The sequence below is a fragment of the Rhinatrema bivittatum genome, chromosome 5 (assembly GCF_901001135.1).
Source record: "Rhinatrema bivittatum chromosome 5, aRhiBiv1.1, whole genome shotgun sequence".
Lineage (NCBI taxonomy): Eukaryota > Metazoa > Chordata > Amphibia > Gymnophiona > Rhinatrematidae > Rhinatrema > Rhinatrema bivittatum.
Window position 1 is genome coordinate 665,588 of NC_042619.1, and position 20,771 is coordinate 686,358.

Below are 20,771 nucleotides of genomic sequence, written 5' to 3' on the forward strand. Positions count from 1 at the left end.
ATGTTCTTATGTTCTCCTCTAACCAATTTATCAAAGCCAATTTTTCACAAAATCATAGATGGTCCATGGTTGATATCAGAATGGATAAGCTGTCAGTTATAGTTTTTATATAACATTAGCCTTCTAAATCAAATCCGCAATAATTTTTTGTTCCATCGTTAAGCGTGATAAAGGCCTTTGTTTTCCAACCTATGGCTTTCTCAAGGGGATATCTATAAAGACACCTCAGAGATAAGGTTTATCTGGCAGCTTCTTCCAAGCGTGTAAGTCATCAGTTTCATCCCAACCCATTGTAAGAGGCTCCACCAGATCTTCATATCATTCTTAGGTGCTGCTAGCTGCTTCTTCTTTACAGTTCAAGTATACTTCCATTTGCAGTTGGAACAAGTTTTGTATGATCAAAGCTTTCACTCAATTTTGGGAAATGTTTTGAATGTTTGTTTAAATATTCAGTTTGTTTGGTTAAATATACCCCTTTAGAAAATGCAATTTAGATTGCACAATGGCGCTAAGTATTTAGGTACAAGTTCCTTCCCCTAAGAGCTTGCAATCTGTGAGTCCCTGAGGCAATGGGAGGTAAAGGACTTTTACATATTCAAAGGCTTTGTTGTCTAAGTGCAGACTTAGCCAGAAAATTCCAGTTTTTGGAATTTCCCATCTTTCAATGATTCAAGCTTATTCGAATATGTCAGAAATTTTCCAGGGGCTTTTCAGAGCGGAGTTAAGTTATCTGGCTAAGCCCTACACGCAATCTATCCAGAAGATACACGCATGACTGGGTCACACGCATAGCTCCCGGTACGCAAATACTGAAGGTTTTGCAAAAAAGGTGTTGGCTGGGGGAGGGTAATGGGCAAGCTGGGACAGTGCCACAAGTCAGTATGGTGCAGAAGCGCGCATCGGGAATGGATGATTGCTTAACCTGCTGCTGCTATGGGCTGCAGGTAAGTATTAAACAAAAAAATCTAGGGCAGTGGTTCTCAACCTTTCTAATGCCGTGACCCCGAAATACAGTTCCTCATGTTGCGGTGACCCCTCGCCCCGCAAGGGCGGGGCGAGGGCGGGGCGAGGGTGGGGCTTTGGTCATATGGGGGCGGGGTTATGGATGGGGTTGGATTTTAGTGCATACTTATTTATTATGACATTTATAAACAGAACCACCATTCCTCATAAAACAATAAAATTAAGAAACATAAAGCATCAGTTATAATAGTAAAACCATACTAATAAAAGAATATTTTAAAATTACTGATAAATAGAATTTCTATTAATTAAAATCATATACATTTTTATAATTTCCCAAACACCAATAATATTTCAAAACAGCACATATATCAAATAACACACAATAATTAAAACTAATAAGGATTTTAAAAGCCCCTGCTGTCCATACATGGGAGCTCTTGATTTCCAGTCACCCTGATATTGTCGAGGATTAGGAGGTTATCCTCTCTCTCTCACACATACTCTCACATGTCCATTCTCTCTCACACATACACTGTCACATACTTACACATTCATGCTCTTATACCCACCATAACCTCTCACTCTCACAGACACTGATACACTCTCAGGGTGTAAGACACTCTCTCCCCCCCCCCCCCCCCACTCACACACACTCTTACTCCCCTGGATTTTCTCATACACACTCATGCTCTCACTCTTACTGGCTCCCTCACAACCTCAGAGCCTCTCAGATAAAAGTCTATGCAGCAGAAATAATGCTGAATGTTGAGAATTGTGTTATGCAGACTAATCTGGAAAATGCACTAATTTCTACATGAGTCATAATGAATCAGTCCTCAGCTGCAGGCATCAATTGATTATCCTGGCTCCCTTTATGTTTGCCAATACAGTTCATGTGTAACAGCAATCCTAATTCTCCACCAGATCAAGCTGATTTCACATCCCACTTCATACTTTGTCACCTCCAGCTGAGTCAAACAATTAATCTAATTACTGCCACTGCTGCCACGTGGCTATTGGGGAGGCGCTGATTGCTGCTATTGGCACTGAAGCCCATTCTGCTGCCTCCTCTGTGCAGGCCCCCTGGGTTTCCACTTCCTCCATGTTGATCTCGTACATTGTGAGATCCGCCATAGAGAAAGTGCTACTCTTGCACATTCCCAAAGATTACATGTACCAATCAGTAAAAAGTAATTTATTTGTTTTTACATCTGCTTCCCTTTATTTTTTTGCCATTTCCTTTTATATTGCCTTTTTTTGTTTCTTTTCTCTCCACCTGTCGTCTTCCCTCAAACACACAGTCAGGTTCTCATTCTCACATGCATTTCTCTCACACACACACACACAGGATCTCACTGTCACATGCTCTTTCTGTCATGCAATCATTCATACACACAGTCTCTCACTGGCACAGGCTGTCTGAGTCTCACACACAGGCTCTCTCACACCCCCACATGCTGCCTTGCTCAAGCACAGGCTCTCACTGTCACATGCTGTCTCTTTCACACACACAGAGGCTCTCACATGCTGTCTCTGCAAACACACACAGTCTCTCAATTCACTCTCACACACAATCTCTCAACTCATCTCATACTCGCACACACCTCTCTCTCACCTCTGGGCCTCTTCTTTACGGGTTGCCACAGGATGGGCTCTGCAGCGGCCCTAGTCTTCCCGCCCCGCTGCTCCTCTTTTGCACGTGGCTGACGCGCCTCCTCCTTCCTGCCCGTGCGGCTCCGGCAACATTTGTCTTCCGGGGCAGGGCGGGCAGGAAGTACCGTATTTTTCGCTCCATAAGACGCACCTGACCATAAGACGCACCTAGGATTCAGAGGGGGAAAATTAAAAAAAAAAAAAATTGTGCTAAACTGGCTCTGTGTCTGGGCGTCTTATGGAGCAAATTAGGGGAGTGCATAGCTTTTTTTTTTCTCCCCATTTTGTTTTCGGGTCTGGGGAGGGCCATTTCGGTCCACTCCCCAGATCAGAAAACTCTGGGAACCCCTCCCCCCCCCCCCAAAAAAAACCCCATCCCACACTTTAAATTAACAACCCCCACCCTCCTGACTCCCCCAAGACCTGCCGACTTAATTTACCACAACCCCCCACCCTCCTGACCCCCCCCAGACCTGCCGACTTAATTTACCGCACCCCCCCCAAGACCTGCCGACTTAATTTACCGTAACCCCCCACCCTCCTGACCCCCCCAAGACCTGCCGACTTAATTTACCGCAACCCCCCACCCTCCTGACCCCCCCAAGACCTGCCAAACGTCCCTGGTGGTCCAGCGGGGGTCCAGGAGCGGTCCGGGAACGATCTCCTGGGCGTGGGCCGTCGGCTGCCAGTAATCAAAATGGCGCCAACGGCCCTTTGCCCTCACTATGTCACTGAGACTGACCAATAGCAGCGGTCGGTCCCAGTGACATAGTGAGGGCAAAGGGCCGTCGGCGCCATTTTGATTACTGGCAGCCGACGGCTCACGCCCAGGAGACCGTTCCCGGACCGCTCCTGGACCCCCAGTAGGAGGAGCACGGCGACGCGCTCCCTTTTGGGGTTGGAGGAGGCAGGTCTCCAGCTTCGCCCTGCCTCCCCGCAGCAGCCGCAGCGCCGCAGACCGGCAAAAAACCCCAACGGCCCGGTACTGGTCTGCGGACCGGGCTGTTGGGGTCGGTCTGCAGACCTGTTTTGGTCGAACGACCAAAACACAGGTGACCCCTGTGTTTTGGTCGTTCGACCCCCGCCGGGGTCGCGACCCACAGGTTGAGAACCGCTGATCTAGGGAAATCAGCGAGGCTTTAGGGGTCAGGACTGGTAGGGTAAAAGGGTAGCAAGATAGGTTGGGCGGTTAGGAAGTTCCCTCCTTTACTGGGGCAAACTGGGAGGGAACTGGTAAATGGGCCTATCACATCGCCATGCATACCTACTAAAACGTCCCCCTTCACGTGATCAAGACGTGATTCACGCGCACATGCCCACGTCGATGTAACATCGTTCATGCAGATAACTGATTTTATAATATGCACGCATAAGCACGCGCATGAGATAAAATCAGCATGTCGATGTGCGCACGTCAGCAAACGTGCAACTCTAAAAATCTACCTTTAAGTTAGCCAAGTAGCTCTAATATTCAGCTAATGTAAATGGATGACTTTAGGACTTCCTTTGACATAGTCGAGCACAGCTGAATATCCCGGTCAAGTTAGTCAGATAAGTTTATCCAGCTAACTTTGCCAGCTACCTAGCGGCTCAATGCTGATCTCAAAGTGACTTGCTCAAGGTCTTAAGGAGCATATATGTGATTTGAACCCTGGCTTCCCTGCTGCACTAACCACTAGGCTACTCATACCAGGATTTTTGTATGAAAAACTTTTCAGACTACCTCAAGCTGCTTGCACTTTCAACTGTTGTACTATTTTGTTTTTATTTTTCTTTATTTTGTTTTTATGTGCAGTTATATTGTTGATAATTATGGATGTTTGTGAACCACTTTTATTGTTTTATACTGATTATGCAGTTTATAAGTTTGTTAAATAAAATTTAAAAACTGAAGGCCGGTACATCAAAAGCAGAGGTCACATCATGTCCCATGTCCTTTGAACCATAAGATAGTCCTGCAATTTTAAGGCAGGTAAAGAAGGAGAGGGCTGCCGCAGACCCATCTCATGTTGGATGAAGAAAGGCCCTGTGTTTATGTGTGTCTGTGTGTGGGGGTAAACCTGGGCATATGTATGTGTCTATATGTGTGTGCATGTGTGTATGTGTGTGTGCATGCACATGGTCAGCCCCCGTCACAGAGAGGGAATGAGTAATATCCAGGAGTGGGAGAGTTGTATTGGTATGATTGTACAGAGGATGAATGGGCAAGGGAGCTAGGGAGTGTGTTGGTGTAGGTGTTCAGAGAGTGACTTCATAGGAGAGCTGTAGAGAGAGTGTGCTGGAATGGGTGTTCAGAGGGGAGGAGACCTGTAGAGAGGGAGAGTGTTGGTGTGGCTGTACAGAGGGACAGTGGGTAGAGGAGCTGTAGAGAGGGAGAGTACGATGGTGTGGGTGTTCAAAGGATGAGTTGTTAGGGGAGCTGTAGAGAGGGAGGGTGTGTTAGTATGGGTGTTCAGAGCTGGAGGGGAGCTGTAGAGAGTGTGGGTTGGTGTGGCTGTACAGGGAATGAACTGCTTGGAGAGCTGTAGAGAGGAGAGTATTGGTGTAGCTCTACAGAGGGTAAGTGGGTAGGAGAGCTGTGCTGGTATGAAAGTTCAGAGAAGAAGGGGAGCTGTATTGTATTGGTGTGGATGTTCAGATGATGAGTGGGTAGGAGAGCTGTAGATAGGGGGGAGTGTTGGGGGTAGGAGAGCTGTATAGAGTGGGAGGGTGTTGGTGTGGATGTTCAGATGATGAGTGGGTAGGAGAGCTGTAGATAGGGGGGATTGTTGGGGGTAGGAGAGCTGTATAGAGTGGGAGGGTGTTGGTGTGGATGTTTAGAGTAGAAGGGGAAGTGTGCATTGGCTGTTCCTAGCAGGAGTAGATAGGGGAGCTGAGAGGGAGGGTGTGATTGTAGGGTTTTTCATAGGAGGAGTGGATAAGGGAACTATATAGAGTGAGAAGCAATGTGCATTGTCTAGGAAAATGTGTGGGTTAAATTCCTTTGCCTGTTCTGGATCTCCCTGTTTTATTTATTTATTTATTTGATGAGTTTTATAATTTGGTGAAGCCATCACAACGGTTTACAAGATTCAAAGGGTATTTTCTTAACAATTGTGAATTAAGGCTATAACAGGATACATATTATATACATAAAGTTAATCTTTTTTTATAGTCCAGAATAAAATCATTTTTGAATGAGAAGGGTTTGCTTGGTGCTGGTTGATGACAAGTTTTTTTGTGGTCTCAGTTGGTAATTCTGTTGGGTGTTTGGATGTTGTATTGCTTGATTGTCAATGTAGACTTTGTAAAACAGCCAAGTTTTTAGATCCTTTTTGAAAGTTTTCAGGTTAGGTTGGGTTCTTAAATGTTCCTATGCAGCACTTGTCAGCCACCTTGACAAGGTATAAATTCTGGAAATGAATAAATAGAGGCAGATGACATGAGCTTTGAGGGTGTTCTCCTTTATTAAAAATGTTCTCTTTACTTTTTTTGTTTTCTAGATGGAGATCCCAGTCAAGATTTCAACCTTGATTCCAGTTCTGGGGTTCTCACTACTGCCAGGAGCCTGGATCGGGAATCTGTGCCAATGTATTCCATCATTGTGGTGGGCAAAGACCATGGAAATCCAGCACACAGTGCTACCTTGTCCCTCAGCATCCGTGTCCTGGACATCAATGACAATGCCCCTGTCTTTCCCCAGACCTCCTTCGTGCTGGAAGTGCCTGAAGACGTGCCACTGGGCCACCTGCTTCTGCAGCTGACTGCTGTTGACTTGGACGAAGGACCTAATGGAAATGTTTCTTATTTTCTGGGCAACGAGTCATTAGGAATGTTCCATATTGACCCCAAAAATGGCCGCATCACATCTGCAATGGGCTTGGACCGTGAGAAGCGCTCAACCTATAACTTCCTAGCCAAGGCCATAGATTCAGCCCCCTCAGACCCCAAAAGTGCCACCATTCTTATCACGGTGAATGTGCGAGATGTCAATGACAATGCCCCCTTCTTCATCCAGAGTCCTCTCTTCATCAACCTATCCCGACACTCCCCTGTGAAACATGTGGTGGCTACTATGAAAGCTGAGGATAAGGATGCAGGTGCCAATGCCTCCATATTATACCGCTTCTTTGCACTGACTCCAGGTTTCACTATCAACTCTTACACGGGGGAGATCCAAGTGACTGCACCACTGGCAGCCATGAGTCAGCGAGAGCGCACACTTTTCGTGGTGGCCACAGACTTGGGGAAGCCAGCCCTCTCAGCCACAGGGGTAGTAGTGATCTACCTTCAAGAAGAAACATACCGGGGGGTGCGCTTCCCCCGCAGCACCAAGGATGCAGCTATACCAGAGAACGCCTCCCCAGGTGAGAAAGTTAGCTTTACATCGAACATGGTAAACGCAGGAAAACCTAAGGACATAAGATTATACCAGTAAACAGATAGACAAATTGGCATTAGCCATAGGCATTCTAACCTGAGGCCCTGGTCTGAGCATAGACTAGCACAAAATGAAGAAATTAATGGAAAACTGGGGGTGGCAAAAAAAGCTGAGGTATTGGCTTTAAGAGACTTAGTTTTTGGGTACTTGCCAGGTTCTTATGGCCTCGATTGGCCACTGTTGGAAACAGGATGCTGGGCTTGATGGACCCTTGGTCTGACCCAGTATGGCATGCTCTCATGTTCTTATCATTAGCAGGTAAATTGCAACTTATTTATTTATTCAAAATCTTATATTCTGCCACTTCCAAGAAATTTTTCTACAGTGAGTATAACAAAATGCATACATAAAATCATAAAACAACATGACTCAACAAACAACAAATCAAAAAACAAATCAACATAAAACTAGCTTAATTAATAAGGAGTGAAATTTTTAAAAAGTTGGTCGCATTAAAAGGCTATATAGGCGAGTATCTGGGCCAAGTGTGAGCAACTCGTATTTTAAAACAGCCCAACTACTTGCATATATGCGCATGCGTGAGCAACTTAATATGAGGGAAAAAGAGGCGTTCCAGGATGGGGTCAACATTTACGCATGTAAATACGAATTTTAAATCCCACTCCTACAATGTTACTTCCGCTAATTTACTTCTGCTCTTGATGAGGTGTATAGTCTGAAAAAAACTCATTTTAGGCTTAAAACGATTGGGTGAGGTGTCTGAGTAAACTGAGGGACGATCAGGCTGAAGAACCATAGGGGTCTGGATGACCTAGAGATAAACTGGGCATACTAGTGGACTAGTAAGTCAAACTGGCTATTTCCTTCGTGTGAGCATGTTTTAAAATCTGCCTAGCTGCACGTTAAAGTCGACAAATTGCTAAGAAAGATATGTGAAGAACGTTTCACTATGTAACCACTTAAAATTAGGAGCATACATACATGCATTAGGTTTATTTTGAAACGCACACATGCATGTACACGGATGAGTTAAAATTCCATCGTATGTGTGCTCTTGTGCTCATACGTGTGTGGGCGCTCGCACGCCCATCTTAAAGTTACTGTCCCTAGCTTTAACACACTTCCTGAAAGTCCATATATCAGTTTGTTCCCGCTGTTCCAAAGGGAGAGAGGAGAAATGGAAAAATCCCTCTATCTAATTTGTTGAAGCTTGTAGTCTCAAGTAGAAGGAATAACCACCAACAGCTATGATCCAGCCAACGCAATGTACATACTGAAATGTGCCATTACAGTTTACAATGTCTGTGTGTATGGAAGATTCTCCATACACACCAACAATTTAAATTTTGCTCTCCACTTAATGAGGAGCCAATGCAGAATTTGACATCATCAGTTAAACCCACATTGTTTAACAACCTAGCGACCACATGCTCCACCAATTGCATCTTTCCTAGTGTGTAGCCACATGGACTCAGGACCAATGGGTTATACTTCCCTGCCAGCAGATGGAGACAGAGTCAGATTTCAAAGGTGACGTCACCCTAGATACACACCTGCAGTGACCTCAGCCCTTCGTTATTTCTCTGTCTTCACCAGATGGTCGACATACCTCTCCTATGGGGATCGCTGTACTTTTTGGAAGGAGAAATTCTACATTCAAATTGGAGAAAAAAATTAAGCCTTGCTCTCCTGCGATGATACCTAAAGGTTTCTCCCCAGTTGAGAATTCCTGAGGCAATTTCTCAGATCACTCAGAAGTGTGCCATGGTCCGGTCACCGGTTCCCGGCGTGGACTTTTCTGCTTAAGCAGCTGAAAGTGACGGCCAAAGCCTTCGCTCCCCACAGCCGGAGACCGTCTCTGTACTCAGTCGGTAAGCATTGAGCCCAGGTAAGTATAGAAAAAGAGAGAGATTTACCTCCCGGTTCAAGGGGTTTTGGTAAGACTTCTTACGGTCGTTCCTGATCCCGTTGGGGTAAGGGGAGGTGGGCCTCTGAATGGGCTGAGCGACCCCCACCCCCAGTGGGCTAGACCCTGCTTTAGGCTTGGTCGGCACACTATGTGGTAGGCTGCGGCAGCACCATCTTGTGCACGTATTTGTGCGTGATGATATGTGTGCATATCATCATGCACGTACATATGCGCACAACCTACTAAGCACAGAATACAGATAAAGCCGGGTACATGGACTGTGCATGCTCCTCGCTGCATCCTGCAAAGACGCCCAAAATCTGTGCACATAAAATTTTAAGCATGAGCCGACAGAACACACAGTTACCACTGCCAATGGCTCCAGTAGCCAAAAAACATAAGCGCCTTTCTCTCTGACCTGCTTGTCATATTAGGGCTTCACAGTCTGACCTGGATTCCAACTTATGTCAGCACTGTGAGGAAGCCCAGGGAGAGTTGGCCTCCTTGGACTTTGCTAAGCCCGGCTCCTCCCATTCAGAGTATGGGTTAGCCACAGCCTTAACTGGAAGTACCCCGGATCTGAGTACCCCAGTGACTGGGTCATCCATAGGAGAAGGAAATTCAGCAGCACCTACCCCAGTACCTCCTGGGCTAGGCATGAACCCGGCTACCTTCTCTTGGGTGGAATTTTGCAGGGCCTTCACGCCTTCATACAGGCGCAGTCTGCTACCTCACTTAATCCTGGCTGGACGGAAACTCAGCGGTAAGCCCTCCCTCTCCCAGTCCTATCAGCAGAACTCGAGGCATGCCTTGCTTCACCAAGGGTATCCCTGGCAGTGACTCGGACGGCACTGACAAAGTGGAGGATACAGATTTCTTGGAAGATGGAGAAATTCCCCCTGGTTTAGAGCCATATCGGACCATGTTACAGTTTTTCCATAGAGACGAATTGCCGGCCCTGGTTTCCCAGACCCTGAAGGTGCCTGGAGTTCCTGGGGCAGACTCTGATGGAACCAAAGAAGAACCCCATTCCGATTTCCCTAGGGAAAGCCTCTTGCTACTTTCCAGTACTGGAAACCATCCAGGAATTTATTGACCTGGAATGGGATGCCCCAGAAGCAAGTTTTAAAGGGGGACGAGAGTTAGAAGCTCTATACCCACTGGATCCGGCAGTGAGAGAGCGTTTGCATTTCCCTAAAGTGGATGCACCAGTCTGTGCCATCTCTAAGTGAACAACTATCCCGGTGGAGGGAAGAGCGGCCTTAAAGGATACGCATGATAGGCGGATGGAGTCCATCCTTAAACAGGCCCTTGACGCAGTAGCAATGGCCTTACAGACTGCTTCTTGTTGTGCCCTGGTAGCTAATTCATGCCTATTCCTCTCTCAGGAGGTGGATGACTTGGGGGTGAATTCCAGGGCAGTTATGGAACCTGCCACCATCTTTTTAGCTGACATGGGCTCGGATCTAGTCTGAACTTTGCCCAGAGGAGTGGCCTCACTGGAGGTGGCCAGAAGAAAAGCTGTGGCTGCGGAATTGATAAGCAGATGCATCCTCCAAGGTATATCTAACACAACTGCCCTTTAAAGGATCACTCCTTTTCGGAAGGGAATTGGAAAAGCTGGCCAGTTAGGGCGTGAATCTCCAGTTCCCTGGCTACCAGTAGATAAGAAAAAGCAGTTATAGCACCCCTCATCTATGAGGGGTCAATCAAGGAGCTCCCAACACTTTCGCTCCTACACAAACTCGACATTTCAGAGGTCTCAGCCCTTTGGAAGGTCTCAGTCCTTTCATAGTTGACAGCCCAAGAGAGGGGTAGGCTCAGGTTCAAGTTCATCCTGAACCCCCAGTGAAAATTTGCAGACCCACCCTCGTAACGAGGAGGTAGGGGGTGGGTCAAGATCACTTTGGACAAATGGGTACTGGAGGTCATACGAGAAAGATATGTGCCACTCCCAGCATAAGAAGTAGGCAGTAGAGACTACTCTTTTAAGACTGCTCAGGATGAAGGCTATAATCCCAGGATCTGTGCCCCAGGAAAATATGGGACGTTATTCCATCTATTTCATCATACCCAAGAAGGAAGGTTCCTTTCGCCCCATCCTGGACCCCGAGTGGCAACCGACATCTGTGAGTAAATCATTTCCGCAAGGAAACCCTATGCTCAGTGATAATGGCATTGCAATCTGGAGAGTTCTTAACCTCCCTGGACCTATCCGAGGCCTACCTACATATTCCCATCCGCCAAGAACACCAACATTTCCCTCGCTTTGCAGTACTGCATCGCCATTATCAGTTTCAGGCACTGCCCTTTGGCCTAGCCACCACCCCCAGAACATTTTCCAAGATTATGGTGGTAGTAGCGGCAGCATTGAGAAAAGAGGGAATCCTGGTGTATCCGTACCTGGACAACTGGTTGATCTGGGCCAAGTCCGTGGAAGAGGGTCTCTGGGTGACCAACAGGGTAACCTCCTTGCTTCCTGAACTCGGTTGGGTCGTAAACCTGGACAAAAGCAGTCTCAAGCCCTCCCAGTCCTTGGAATATCTAGGAATCTGGTTCAACACCAAGCAGGGCAAGGTATTCCTTCCAGCCATGCAGATAAGGAAGTAGATGTCCCAAGTGCATCAGTTGATGAGCATGATACGCCCAACAGTGTGGAGCTATCTCCAAGTTCACAGTTTGATGACAGCAACCCTGGAGGTAGTGTTGTGGGCGAGGGCACATATGTGACCACTTCAACGCTCACTACTGTAACGTTGCAACCCGCAGCCTCAAGACTATTCGATTCACCTCCACTTACCGATGGGAGTATGCTCTTGGCTCCTGTGGTGGCTACAGGAAGTTCATCTCAGCAGGGGTGTACCCCTGTCCTCTCCGAACTGGCTGGTCCTCACAACAGATGCGAGCCTCCAGGGCTGGGGAGCTCACTATCAGGAACTGACGGCCCAGGGACATTGGACTGAGGAAGAGGCCCTCTGGAACATCAGCCACCTGCAAACCCGGGCAGTCAGATTGGCATGTCTACAATTCAGCCACAGACTCCAGGGCAAGTGGTCTATTTAATGTCAGACAATGCAATGACAGTAGCCTACATCAACCGCCAGGGTGGAACCAAGAGCCAGCAAGTGTCACAGGAGATAGATCTCCTTATGGAATGGGTGGAAATACATCTACAGATGACTTCAGCTTCCCATATTAAGGAAAAACAACGTCAGAGCAGACTTTCTAAGCAGGGAGAGTATGGGTCCAGGAGAGTGGGTGTTGTCGGCCAAAGCCTTTAAACTGATAGTAGATCGTTGGGGGTCTCCCATCCATTGACCTGCTGGCCGCATCTCACAATGCAAAGGTTCCTTGATTCTTCAGTGGAAGAAGAGATCAGTCATCCCTTGGGATTGATGCTCTTGTTCAGACCTGGCCAGAAGAAGAGTTGCTATATGCCTTTCCTCCATGGCCACTGCTGGGCAGGGTCATTTGCAGAATCGAGCAACACAGGGGATTAATCCTACTATCAGCTCCAGATTGGCTCAGGCTACATGGTATGTGGACATGCAAAGACTCCTGGTGGAGACCCCCATGTGCCTCCCACCGCACAGAGACCTGCTAAGCAGGGACCGGTCATTTATGAGAATATGACTCAATTCTGTCTTACGGTCTGGTCCTTGATAGGGCTCGCCTAATGAAGCGAGGATATTTGGTGGCAGTAATTGCCACCTTACTCTGCGCTCGGAGTTCTCTACATCCCTAGCGTATGTGCGAGTCTGGAGAGTATTTGAGGCCTAGTGCAAGGAATGTGGTGTCCCCCCTCGAGTGGTCAAAATCCCACTAATTATGGAATTTTTGTAGAATGGCTTGAATAATCGTTTGACCCTTAACTCGCCCATGGAGTGGATATCGATTCCAAAAGATTATGGGTAAGCCGTCATCCTATCCCTAGGTCAGGGCATCTATATTCTTACTGGAGTCAGTGTTTATGATTGGTTGAGTACAGTTATGGCTATCCATTTTTAATCATATTTTAATCATATTTTAAATCAAGTTTTTTTCAATAGTATGTCCACAATGGCTTTTGAAGAGAATACTGAATGGTTGAGGTCACTGCAGGGGTGTATCTAGGGTGATTTCAACTTTGAAATCTGACTCCGTCTCCATCTACTGGCAGGGGAGCACAACCCATTAGTTCTGAATTCATCTGTCTACACTAAGGAAAACAAAATTATCAGGTAGGTAATTTCTCCAATACGGAGCAAGCTGTTGGGCAGACCTACTCATAAACCATTACAATAATACAGGTGGCCTAACACTAGGGATTGAAGCAAAGTGCGGAAAATATCCAGTGGCTTTAAGAACTTCAACTTAAAGAAAGCAATTCTAGCAAGCTGCTGGATATGCGGACTTATTGTTAAACCTGAATCCAGCGCAAATCCAAGGGTTTTTATTTTGTTTACTATGGACAACACCTCCTGTCCAATGACTTTTATTTTTCTTGGAAACCTCTCATGAGGGACTTTGCGAATGCCTTCTGAAAATCCAAATACATCACATCTGCTGGTTCACCTTTGTGAAGACTTAGAAGAGAAGCTTAGATTGTAAACCCTCTGGGGATAGGGAAATACCTACAGTACCTGAATGTAAACCGATGTGATATCTCAGATCGAATGTCGGTATATAAAAAATAATAATAATAATAATAATAACAATAAGCTGAAGGATATGAATATGTAAACCCTGGAAGAAAGGAGGTGCAGGGGAGATAGGGTACAGACTTTTAATGATGCACAATCATCAAACCTTTTCCGTTGGAAAGAAATCTATAGAACTAGGGGTCTTGAAATGAAACTCCAGGGATGATGACTCAGAACCAACGTCAGGAAGTATTTCTTCAGGGAGAGATTAGTGAATGCCTGGAACGCCCTTCTGGAGGAGGTGGTGAAGATGAAAGCAGTGAAGGAATTCAAAGGGGCGTGGGATAAACACTGTGGATCCCTAGAGATTGGAAATAAAGAAAAGGTTACATGGGGTAACTGGGGGTAACTTGCTGGTGTGGCAGTTGCTAACCTTAACTATTAAGCCTTGATAGTGCTAATAAAAGTCCATCATTGCTCTCTGCTTCAACGGCAGTGAGAAAAGGGAAATTGGATTCAGGCAGCAACTAAGGAGGGTCCCGGCTTTTACAGTTTGGGGAACAAATAAACCTGGGGGTAACTATAGCTGATGCGGCACTTACTACTGTTAATCACTAACAGGTCGATACTGTAAGACCGCGGGAGAGCGGACGAACGCCCGCTCTCCCGGCGCCCGCACCGGCCCCTCGCCGGTGCGGGCGATTCAGTATTTAAATGAGGTGACGCGGGAAAAACGGGGAAAAGGAGGCGCTAGGGACACTAGCGCGTCCCTAGCGCCTCCTTTTTGTCAGGAGCGGCGGCTGTCAGCGGGTTTGACAGCCGACGCTCAATATTGCCGGCGTCGGTTCTCGAGCCCGCTGACAGCCACGGGCTCGGAAACCGGACGCCAGCAAAATTGAGCGTCCGGTTTTCGGCCAGACAGCCGCGGCCCGAATTCAAATTTTATTTTTTTTTTACTTTTTTTTACTTTTGGGGACCTCCGACTTAATATGGCTATGATATTAAGTCGGAGGGTGCACAGAAAAGCAGTTTTTACTGCTTTTCTGTGCACTTTCCTGGCGCCGGAAGAAATTAGCGCCGACCTTTGGGTCGGCGCTAATTTCTTAGAGTAAAATGTGCGGCTTGGCTGCACATTTTACTTACTGGATCCCGCGCGCATACCTAATAGGGCCATCAACATGCATTTGCATGTTGAGGGCGCTATTAGGTGCCGCGGGTGGGCCGCGTGTTTTCCTCCCCTTACTGAATAAGGGGTAAGGGAAAACACGCGTCCAGAGCAGGCTGACAGTGCGCTCCGACGGAGCACACTTTACTGTATCGACCTGTATGCCTGATACTTTTGATGCAGCTCCAACATTGCTCTCTGCTTCCATGGTCTGGTAAACTGATAAGCATTGGGGTAACCTGCACAGTGCAGCAGATACTGGCATAAGCTTGGTGGGCAGACTGGGTGGATCATTTGGTCCTTTTCTGCAGTCAGTTCTATGTCCACATGTTTATTCAACCCTTCATAAAGATTTAGGATATTTGTGAGGCAAGGCTTCCCTTGCGTAAATCCATGCTGGCCGTGTCCCATTAAACCAGTGGCTCTCAACCTTTTTTTCTATCAGGACGCACCTGAGAGACGATGCTCACATGCGTGACCCACTGAACACACGACCATCATGGGACTAATTATAAGCACATGCTCTGCATCCACAGGAGTCCCCTGCTTCTTAACAATGGGTGCAGAGCAGATCTAAGACATTTCCCCGTAAAATTCACCATGCAAAAAAGATATTCTGATTCTGGTGTCATCTCAATAACAGCACCACAAACTGCCTCTACTGCCAGGTGCATAGTAAAATAATACAACAAACCCCTCTCTGTGCATGTCTATCAAACTTACCACACGGAAGCAGCACTAACTCCAAGAAATGAATCAGCAATAGCCCTGCCCATGAAAAGGCAGCAGTTCACCCCCAGTGCAATATCATATGGAGAAAATATAACAAACAAGGCTGATACAAATCTCTAGTAAAGTACCTCATCTCAGTCACACACATACAGAATACAGACAGACAGACCTACCTTCACTTAATATAAAATACCACAAATTAGAAATGTGGAAACATAACCTGGAATGGAAACCCCAAGACCATCTTCTGCATGCAGGGCAAAACTGGAGACTGGAAACAAAAACATTTCCTCCCTCACTAAACAAAGTTCCGAGAGAAGAAATGCATATTCTCAAAACTGCCATAGTGTGGCCCTTGTGCCCAGTCACTCCCATCCATTCCCCCATCACCCCTCACCCAATCATCCCTTCACATGTCCAACATTACGAACCCCCTCACCCCACATCCTCATCCCCGAGCTCCCTCTCTCCCCTGTTCAACTTTCTGCCCTTCCCTCTCCCTGTCCCTCTTTCCTACCCCTTCCTGCTCAGCATCCCCCTACTCCCCTTTCCCCCAACCCAGCAACCCCACACCTCCATCTCTCCACTTCCATCTCTCTTCCATGCCCAGCAGCCCCCAACCCCTCCCTCCTCCACCTCTCTCTACTTAGTAACCCCAACCTTCTTTCCACCATCCCTGATTCCCTGTCTCCCCATGCCTTCCTGCCCAGCAGATGCAAACTCCTATCTTCCCAGGCCTTCCTGCCCTGTACATTTCCCTCGCCTCCTGGCTCCCAGCCAGCAGCAAAGCCTTCAGTCCAATCCAAAATCTCCCTCCATCTTTATCAGCAGCAGATGAGGGCAAGAAGCACGGAGGAGAGGAAGATGAGGAAGCAGCAGCAGTGGATCTACAGATCACGCACCTTTCTCCCTTATGCTCCTGCTTTCACATCCAGGTCCCAAGGGGTGAAGAGAGCATCAGCAGCTTCACTGACAGGCCAGGCAGAGGAAGATAAAGTTGGTGTCCTGCCGGGCCCGTATGAACAGGAGTTGGTGATATCGCTCTCTGATCTGGGTGAAGGAGGAGAGAATAACCTCCCAATGGCCAGGAAAAGAAGGAAGCAAGAGCAGCTTCCTGACATATCCAATAGAGAAATCAGCAAACCTGCCCAGACTGAAGAGGAAAGATCAGCCTTCTGTTGGCTCTGTGACATACCTCCTGGGACTTTGCGACACACTAATGTCCCGACACAACTGTTGAGAACCAGTGCATTAAACCACATCTATCTAAAGGTTCTGTGATTTTATTCTTTATAACAGTTTCCACAATTTTTCCCAGCACTGAAGTCAGGCTAATCGGACTGTAGTTTCCCAGATCTCCCCTGGAGCCCTTTTTCAATATTGGGGTTACATGGGCCACTCTCCAGTCTCCAGGTACAATGGATGATTTTAATGATAGGTTACAAATCTTACTATTAGATCTGAAATCTCATTTTTTAGTTCTTTCAGAACCTGGGGTGTATACCATCCGGTCCAGGCGATTTACTATTCTTAAGTTTGTCAGTCTAGCCTATATATCTTCCAGGTTCACCATAATTTGATTCAGTTCATCTGAATCATCACCCTTGAAAACCATCTCCATAACAGGTATCTCCCCAACATCCTCTTCAGTAAACCCTGAAAAAAATAATTTTTTTAGCCTTTCTGCAATGACCTTATCTTCCCTAAGTGCCCCTTTAACCCCTCGATTATCTAACGATCCAAACGACTCCCTCACAGGCTTTTTGCTTTGGATAAGAATAAAAGAACATGCCAAACTGGATCAGACCAAGGGTCCATCAAGCCCAGCATCCTGTTTCCAACAGTGGCCAATCCAGGCCATAAGAACCTGGCAAGTACCCAAAAACTAAGTGTATCCCATGCTACTGATGCAATTAATAGCAGTGGATATATTTTAAAAAGTTTTTATTATGAGTTTTTGCCTCCTCAGCCAGCTTCTTTTTAAATTCTCTCTTAGCCCGTCTTATCAATGTCTTACATTTAACTTGCCAGCGCTTATGCTTTATCCTATTTTCCTCTGATGGATCCTTTCAATTTTTGTATGAAGATCTTTTGGCTAAAATAACCTCTTTCACCTCACTTTTTAACCATGCTGGCAGTAGTTTGGCTTTCCTTCCAACTTTCTTAATGCGTGGAGTACATCTGGACTGCACTTCTAAGATGCTATTTTTAAACAATGTCCATGCCTATTGCACACTCTTTACCTTTGTGGCTGCTCCCTTCAGTTTTTGTTTTGTTTTGTTTTTCAACTATTTTCCTCATTTCTCATTGGTTCCTCTCTCATTGGTTCCTGAACCAATTGCTCCATAAAACTGTCATTTATTCCATCCAGGAACGTTATCTCTCTAGCGTGTCCCGATGATACCTTTACCAAGTCAATATTGGGGTAATTGAAGTCTCCCATTATTACTGCACTACCAATTTGGTTAGCTTCCTGAATTTCTCTTAGCATTTCACTGTCCATCTCACCATCTTGACCAGGTGGATGGTAGTATACCCCTATCACTATAGTATTCCCCGACACACAAGGGATTTCTATCCATAAAGATTCAATTTTGCATTTATTCTCATGCAGGATGTTTATCCTGTTGGACTCTATGCCATCCCGGACATAAAGCACCACACCGCCTCCCGGGTGCTCCTCTCTGTCATTGCGATATAATTTGTACCCCGGTATAGCACTGTCCCATTGGTTATCCTCTTTCCACCATGTCTCTGAGATGCCAATTAAGTCTATGTCATCATTCACTGCTATACATTCTAATTCTCCCATCTTACTTCTTAGACTTCTGGCATTAGCATACAAACATTTCAAAGTTTGTTTTTTGTTTGTATTTTCATTCTGCTTTTCAGTTGTCAGGGATAACTTATATATATATAAACACAGAAATGCCGGCAGAAGAAGACCAAACGGCCTATCCAGTCTGCCCAGCAAGCTTTCGCACTCTTTTTTTTTTTTCTCATGCTTATCTGTTACTCTTGGCCCTTAGTAATCTTTTGGTTCTATTTCCCTTCCACCCCCGCCATTAATGTAGAGAGCAGTGTTGGAACTGCATCTCAGTGAAATATCTAGCTTAATTAGTTAGGGGTAGTAACCGTCGCAATAAGCAAGCTACACCCATGCTTATTTGTTTACCCAGACTATGTAATTCAGTCCTTGTTGGTTGTTGTCTGTATATAGATCCACTTTTCTTCATTCCCTCCTGCCATTGAAGCAGAGAGTTATGCTGGGTATGCATTGAAAGTGAAGTATCAGACTTTCTCCCCTGCCGTTGAAGCAGAGAGCTATGCTGGATATGCATTGAAAGTGAAGTATCAGGCTTATTTGGTTTGGGGTAGTAACCGCCGTAACAAGCAAGCTACTCCCCGCTTTTTTTGTGAATGCAAATCCTTTTTTCCACATTTCCTCTTGCCGTTGAAACAGAGCAATGTTGGAGTCGCATTAACCATGTGTATGTTTATTGAATAAGGGTATTATCTCCAGGCAGTAGCCATCATTCCTACGAGCCACTCACTCTTCATTCACGTCCTCTAGACTTTATGGATCCACAGTGTTTATCCCACACCCCTTTGAAGTCCTTCACAGATCTGGTCTTCACCACTTCCTCCAGAAGGGCATTCCAGGTATCCACCACCCTCTCCGTGAAGAAATACTTCCTGACATTGGTTCTAAGTCTTCCTCCCTGGAGTTTTAAATTGCGACCCCTGGTTCTGCTGATTTTTTTCCGACGGAAAAGGTTTGTCGTTGTCTTTGGATCATTAAAACCTTTCAAGTAGCTGAAAGTCTGTATCATATCACCTCTGCTCCTCCATTCCTCCAGAGAACTTGGAATTTTTGTAGCTCAGGTGAGTTTTTAGTTACAGGCACTTGGACTACTTTTCTAATTAGTGGAACCTCACTGTCGGGATGCCCTAATTCTAATGCATCATTAATATCCTTTAAAGATACCGCTCTCCGAACCATGCACTGCTGAGTGACTGTCGGCTTTCCCCTTTGTTCTAGTTTAAAAGCTGCTCTATTTCCTTTTTAAAGGTTAGCGCCAGCAGTCTGGTTCCACCCTGGTTAAGGTGGAGCCCATCCCTTCGGAAGAGACTCAAGGTTCCCCAGTTCCTTACAAAACTGAATCCCTCTTCCCTGCACCATCGTCTCATCCACGCAGTGAGACTCCGAAGCTCTTCCTGCCTCTGGTGACCTGCGCGTGGAACAGGGAGCATTTCAGAGAATGCTACCCTGGAGGTTCTGAATTTAAGCTTTCTACCTAAGAGCCTAAATTTGGCTTCCAGAACCTCCCTCCCACATTTTCCTATGTTGTTGGTGCCCACATGTACCATGACAGCCGGCTCCTCCCCAGCACTGTCTAAAATCCTATCTAGGTGACGCGTGAGGTCCGCCACCTTCGCACCAGGTAGGCATGTTACCAGGTGATCCTCACACCCACCAGCCACCCATCTATCTACATTCCTAATAATCGAATCACCAACTATGACGGCCGACCTAACCCTTCCCTCCTGGGCAGTAGGCCTTGGGGAGATATCCTCAGTGCGAAAGGACAATGCATCACCTAGAGAGCAGGTCCTTGCTACAGGATCCTTTCCTGCTACATCTGGTTGATTCTCTCCCATCATGAGACCTTCTTCCTCCAAGGCAGCACCAGGGCTGCCTGTCTGAAGTTGGGACTTGACTACTATGTCCCTGAAGGTCTCATCTATATACCTCTCTGTCTGCCTCAGCTCCTCCAGGTCTGCCACTCTAGCATCCAGAGATCGGACTCGTTCTCTGAGAGCCAGGAGCTCTTTGCACCAGGTGCACACGTACAACCTCTCACTGGTGGGTAAAAAAAAATCATACATGTGACACTCGATGCAAAAGACTGTAAGGCCCCCCCCCCCCCCCCTCTTGCTGCTGGACTGCTGCCTTCATCTTAATTTTGTTCAGTTCCTAGTTAAGTTTAGGTTGCAATGGGAGTAGGGATGCATACAATTTTGAGTCCTTAAACATGGGGGTAACCTGCACGGAGCGGCAGTTACTGCCCTTAACAGAAACATGGGGGTAACCTGCACGGAGCAGCAGTTACTGCCCTTAACAGAAACATGGGGGTAACCTGCACGGAGCGGCAGTTACTGCCCTTAACAGAAAACATGGGGGTAACCTGCACGGAGCGGCAGTTACTGCCCTTAACAGAAACATGGGGGTAACCTGCACGGAGCGGCAGTTACTGCCCTTAACAGAAACATGGGGGTAACCTGCACGGAGCGGCAGTTACTTCCCTTAACAGAAACATGGGATAACCTGCACGGAGCAGC

The 20,771-nt window shown here is 46.6% G+C and overlaps 1 protein-coding gene across 1 annotated transcript in view; it reads left to right on the plus strand.

Annotated features, from left to right (window-relative positions):
* The window catches only part of DCHS1 (dachsous cadherin-related 1), a gene marked incomplete in the record, with an annotated part of 442,608 nt that overhangs the window by 333,429 nt on the left and 88,408 nt on the right, over positions 1-20,771 (plus strand). The window contains 1 exon segment of the mRNA XM_029601883.1: positions 6,102-6,965. Coding sequence (XP_029457743.1) covers positions 6,102-6,965 — 864 coding nt within the window.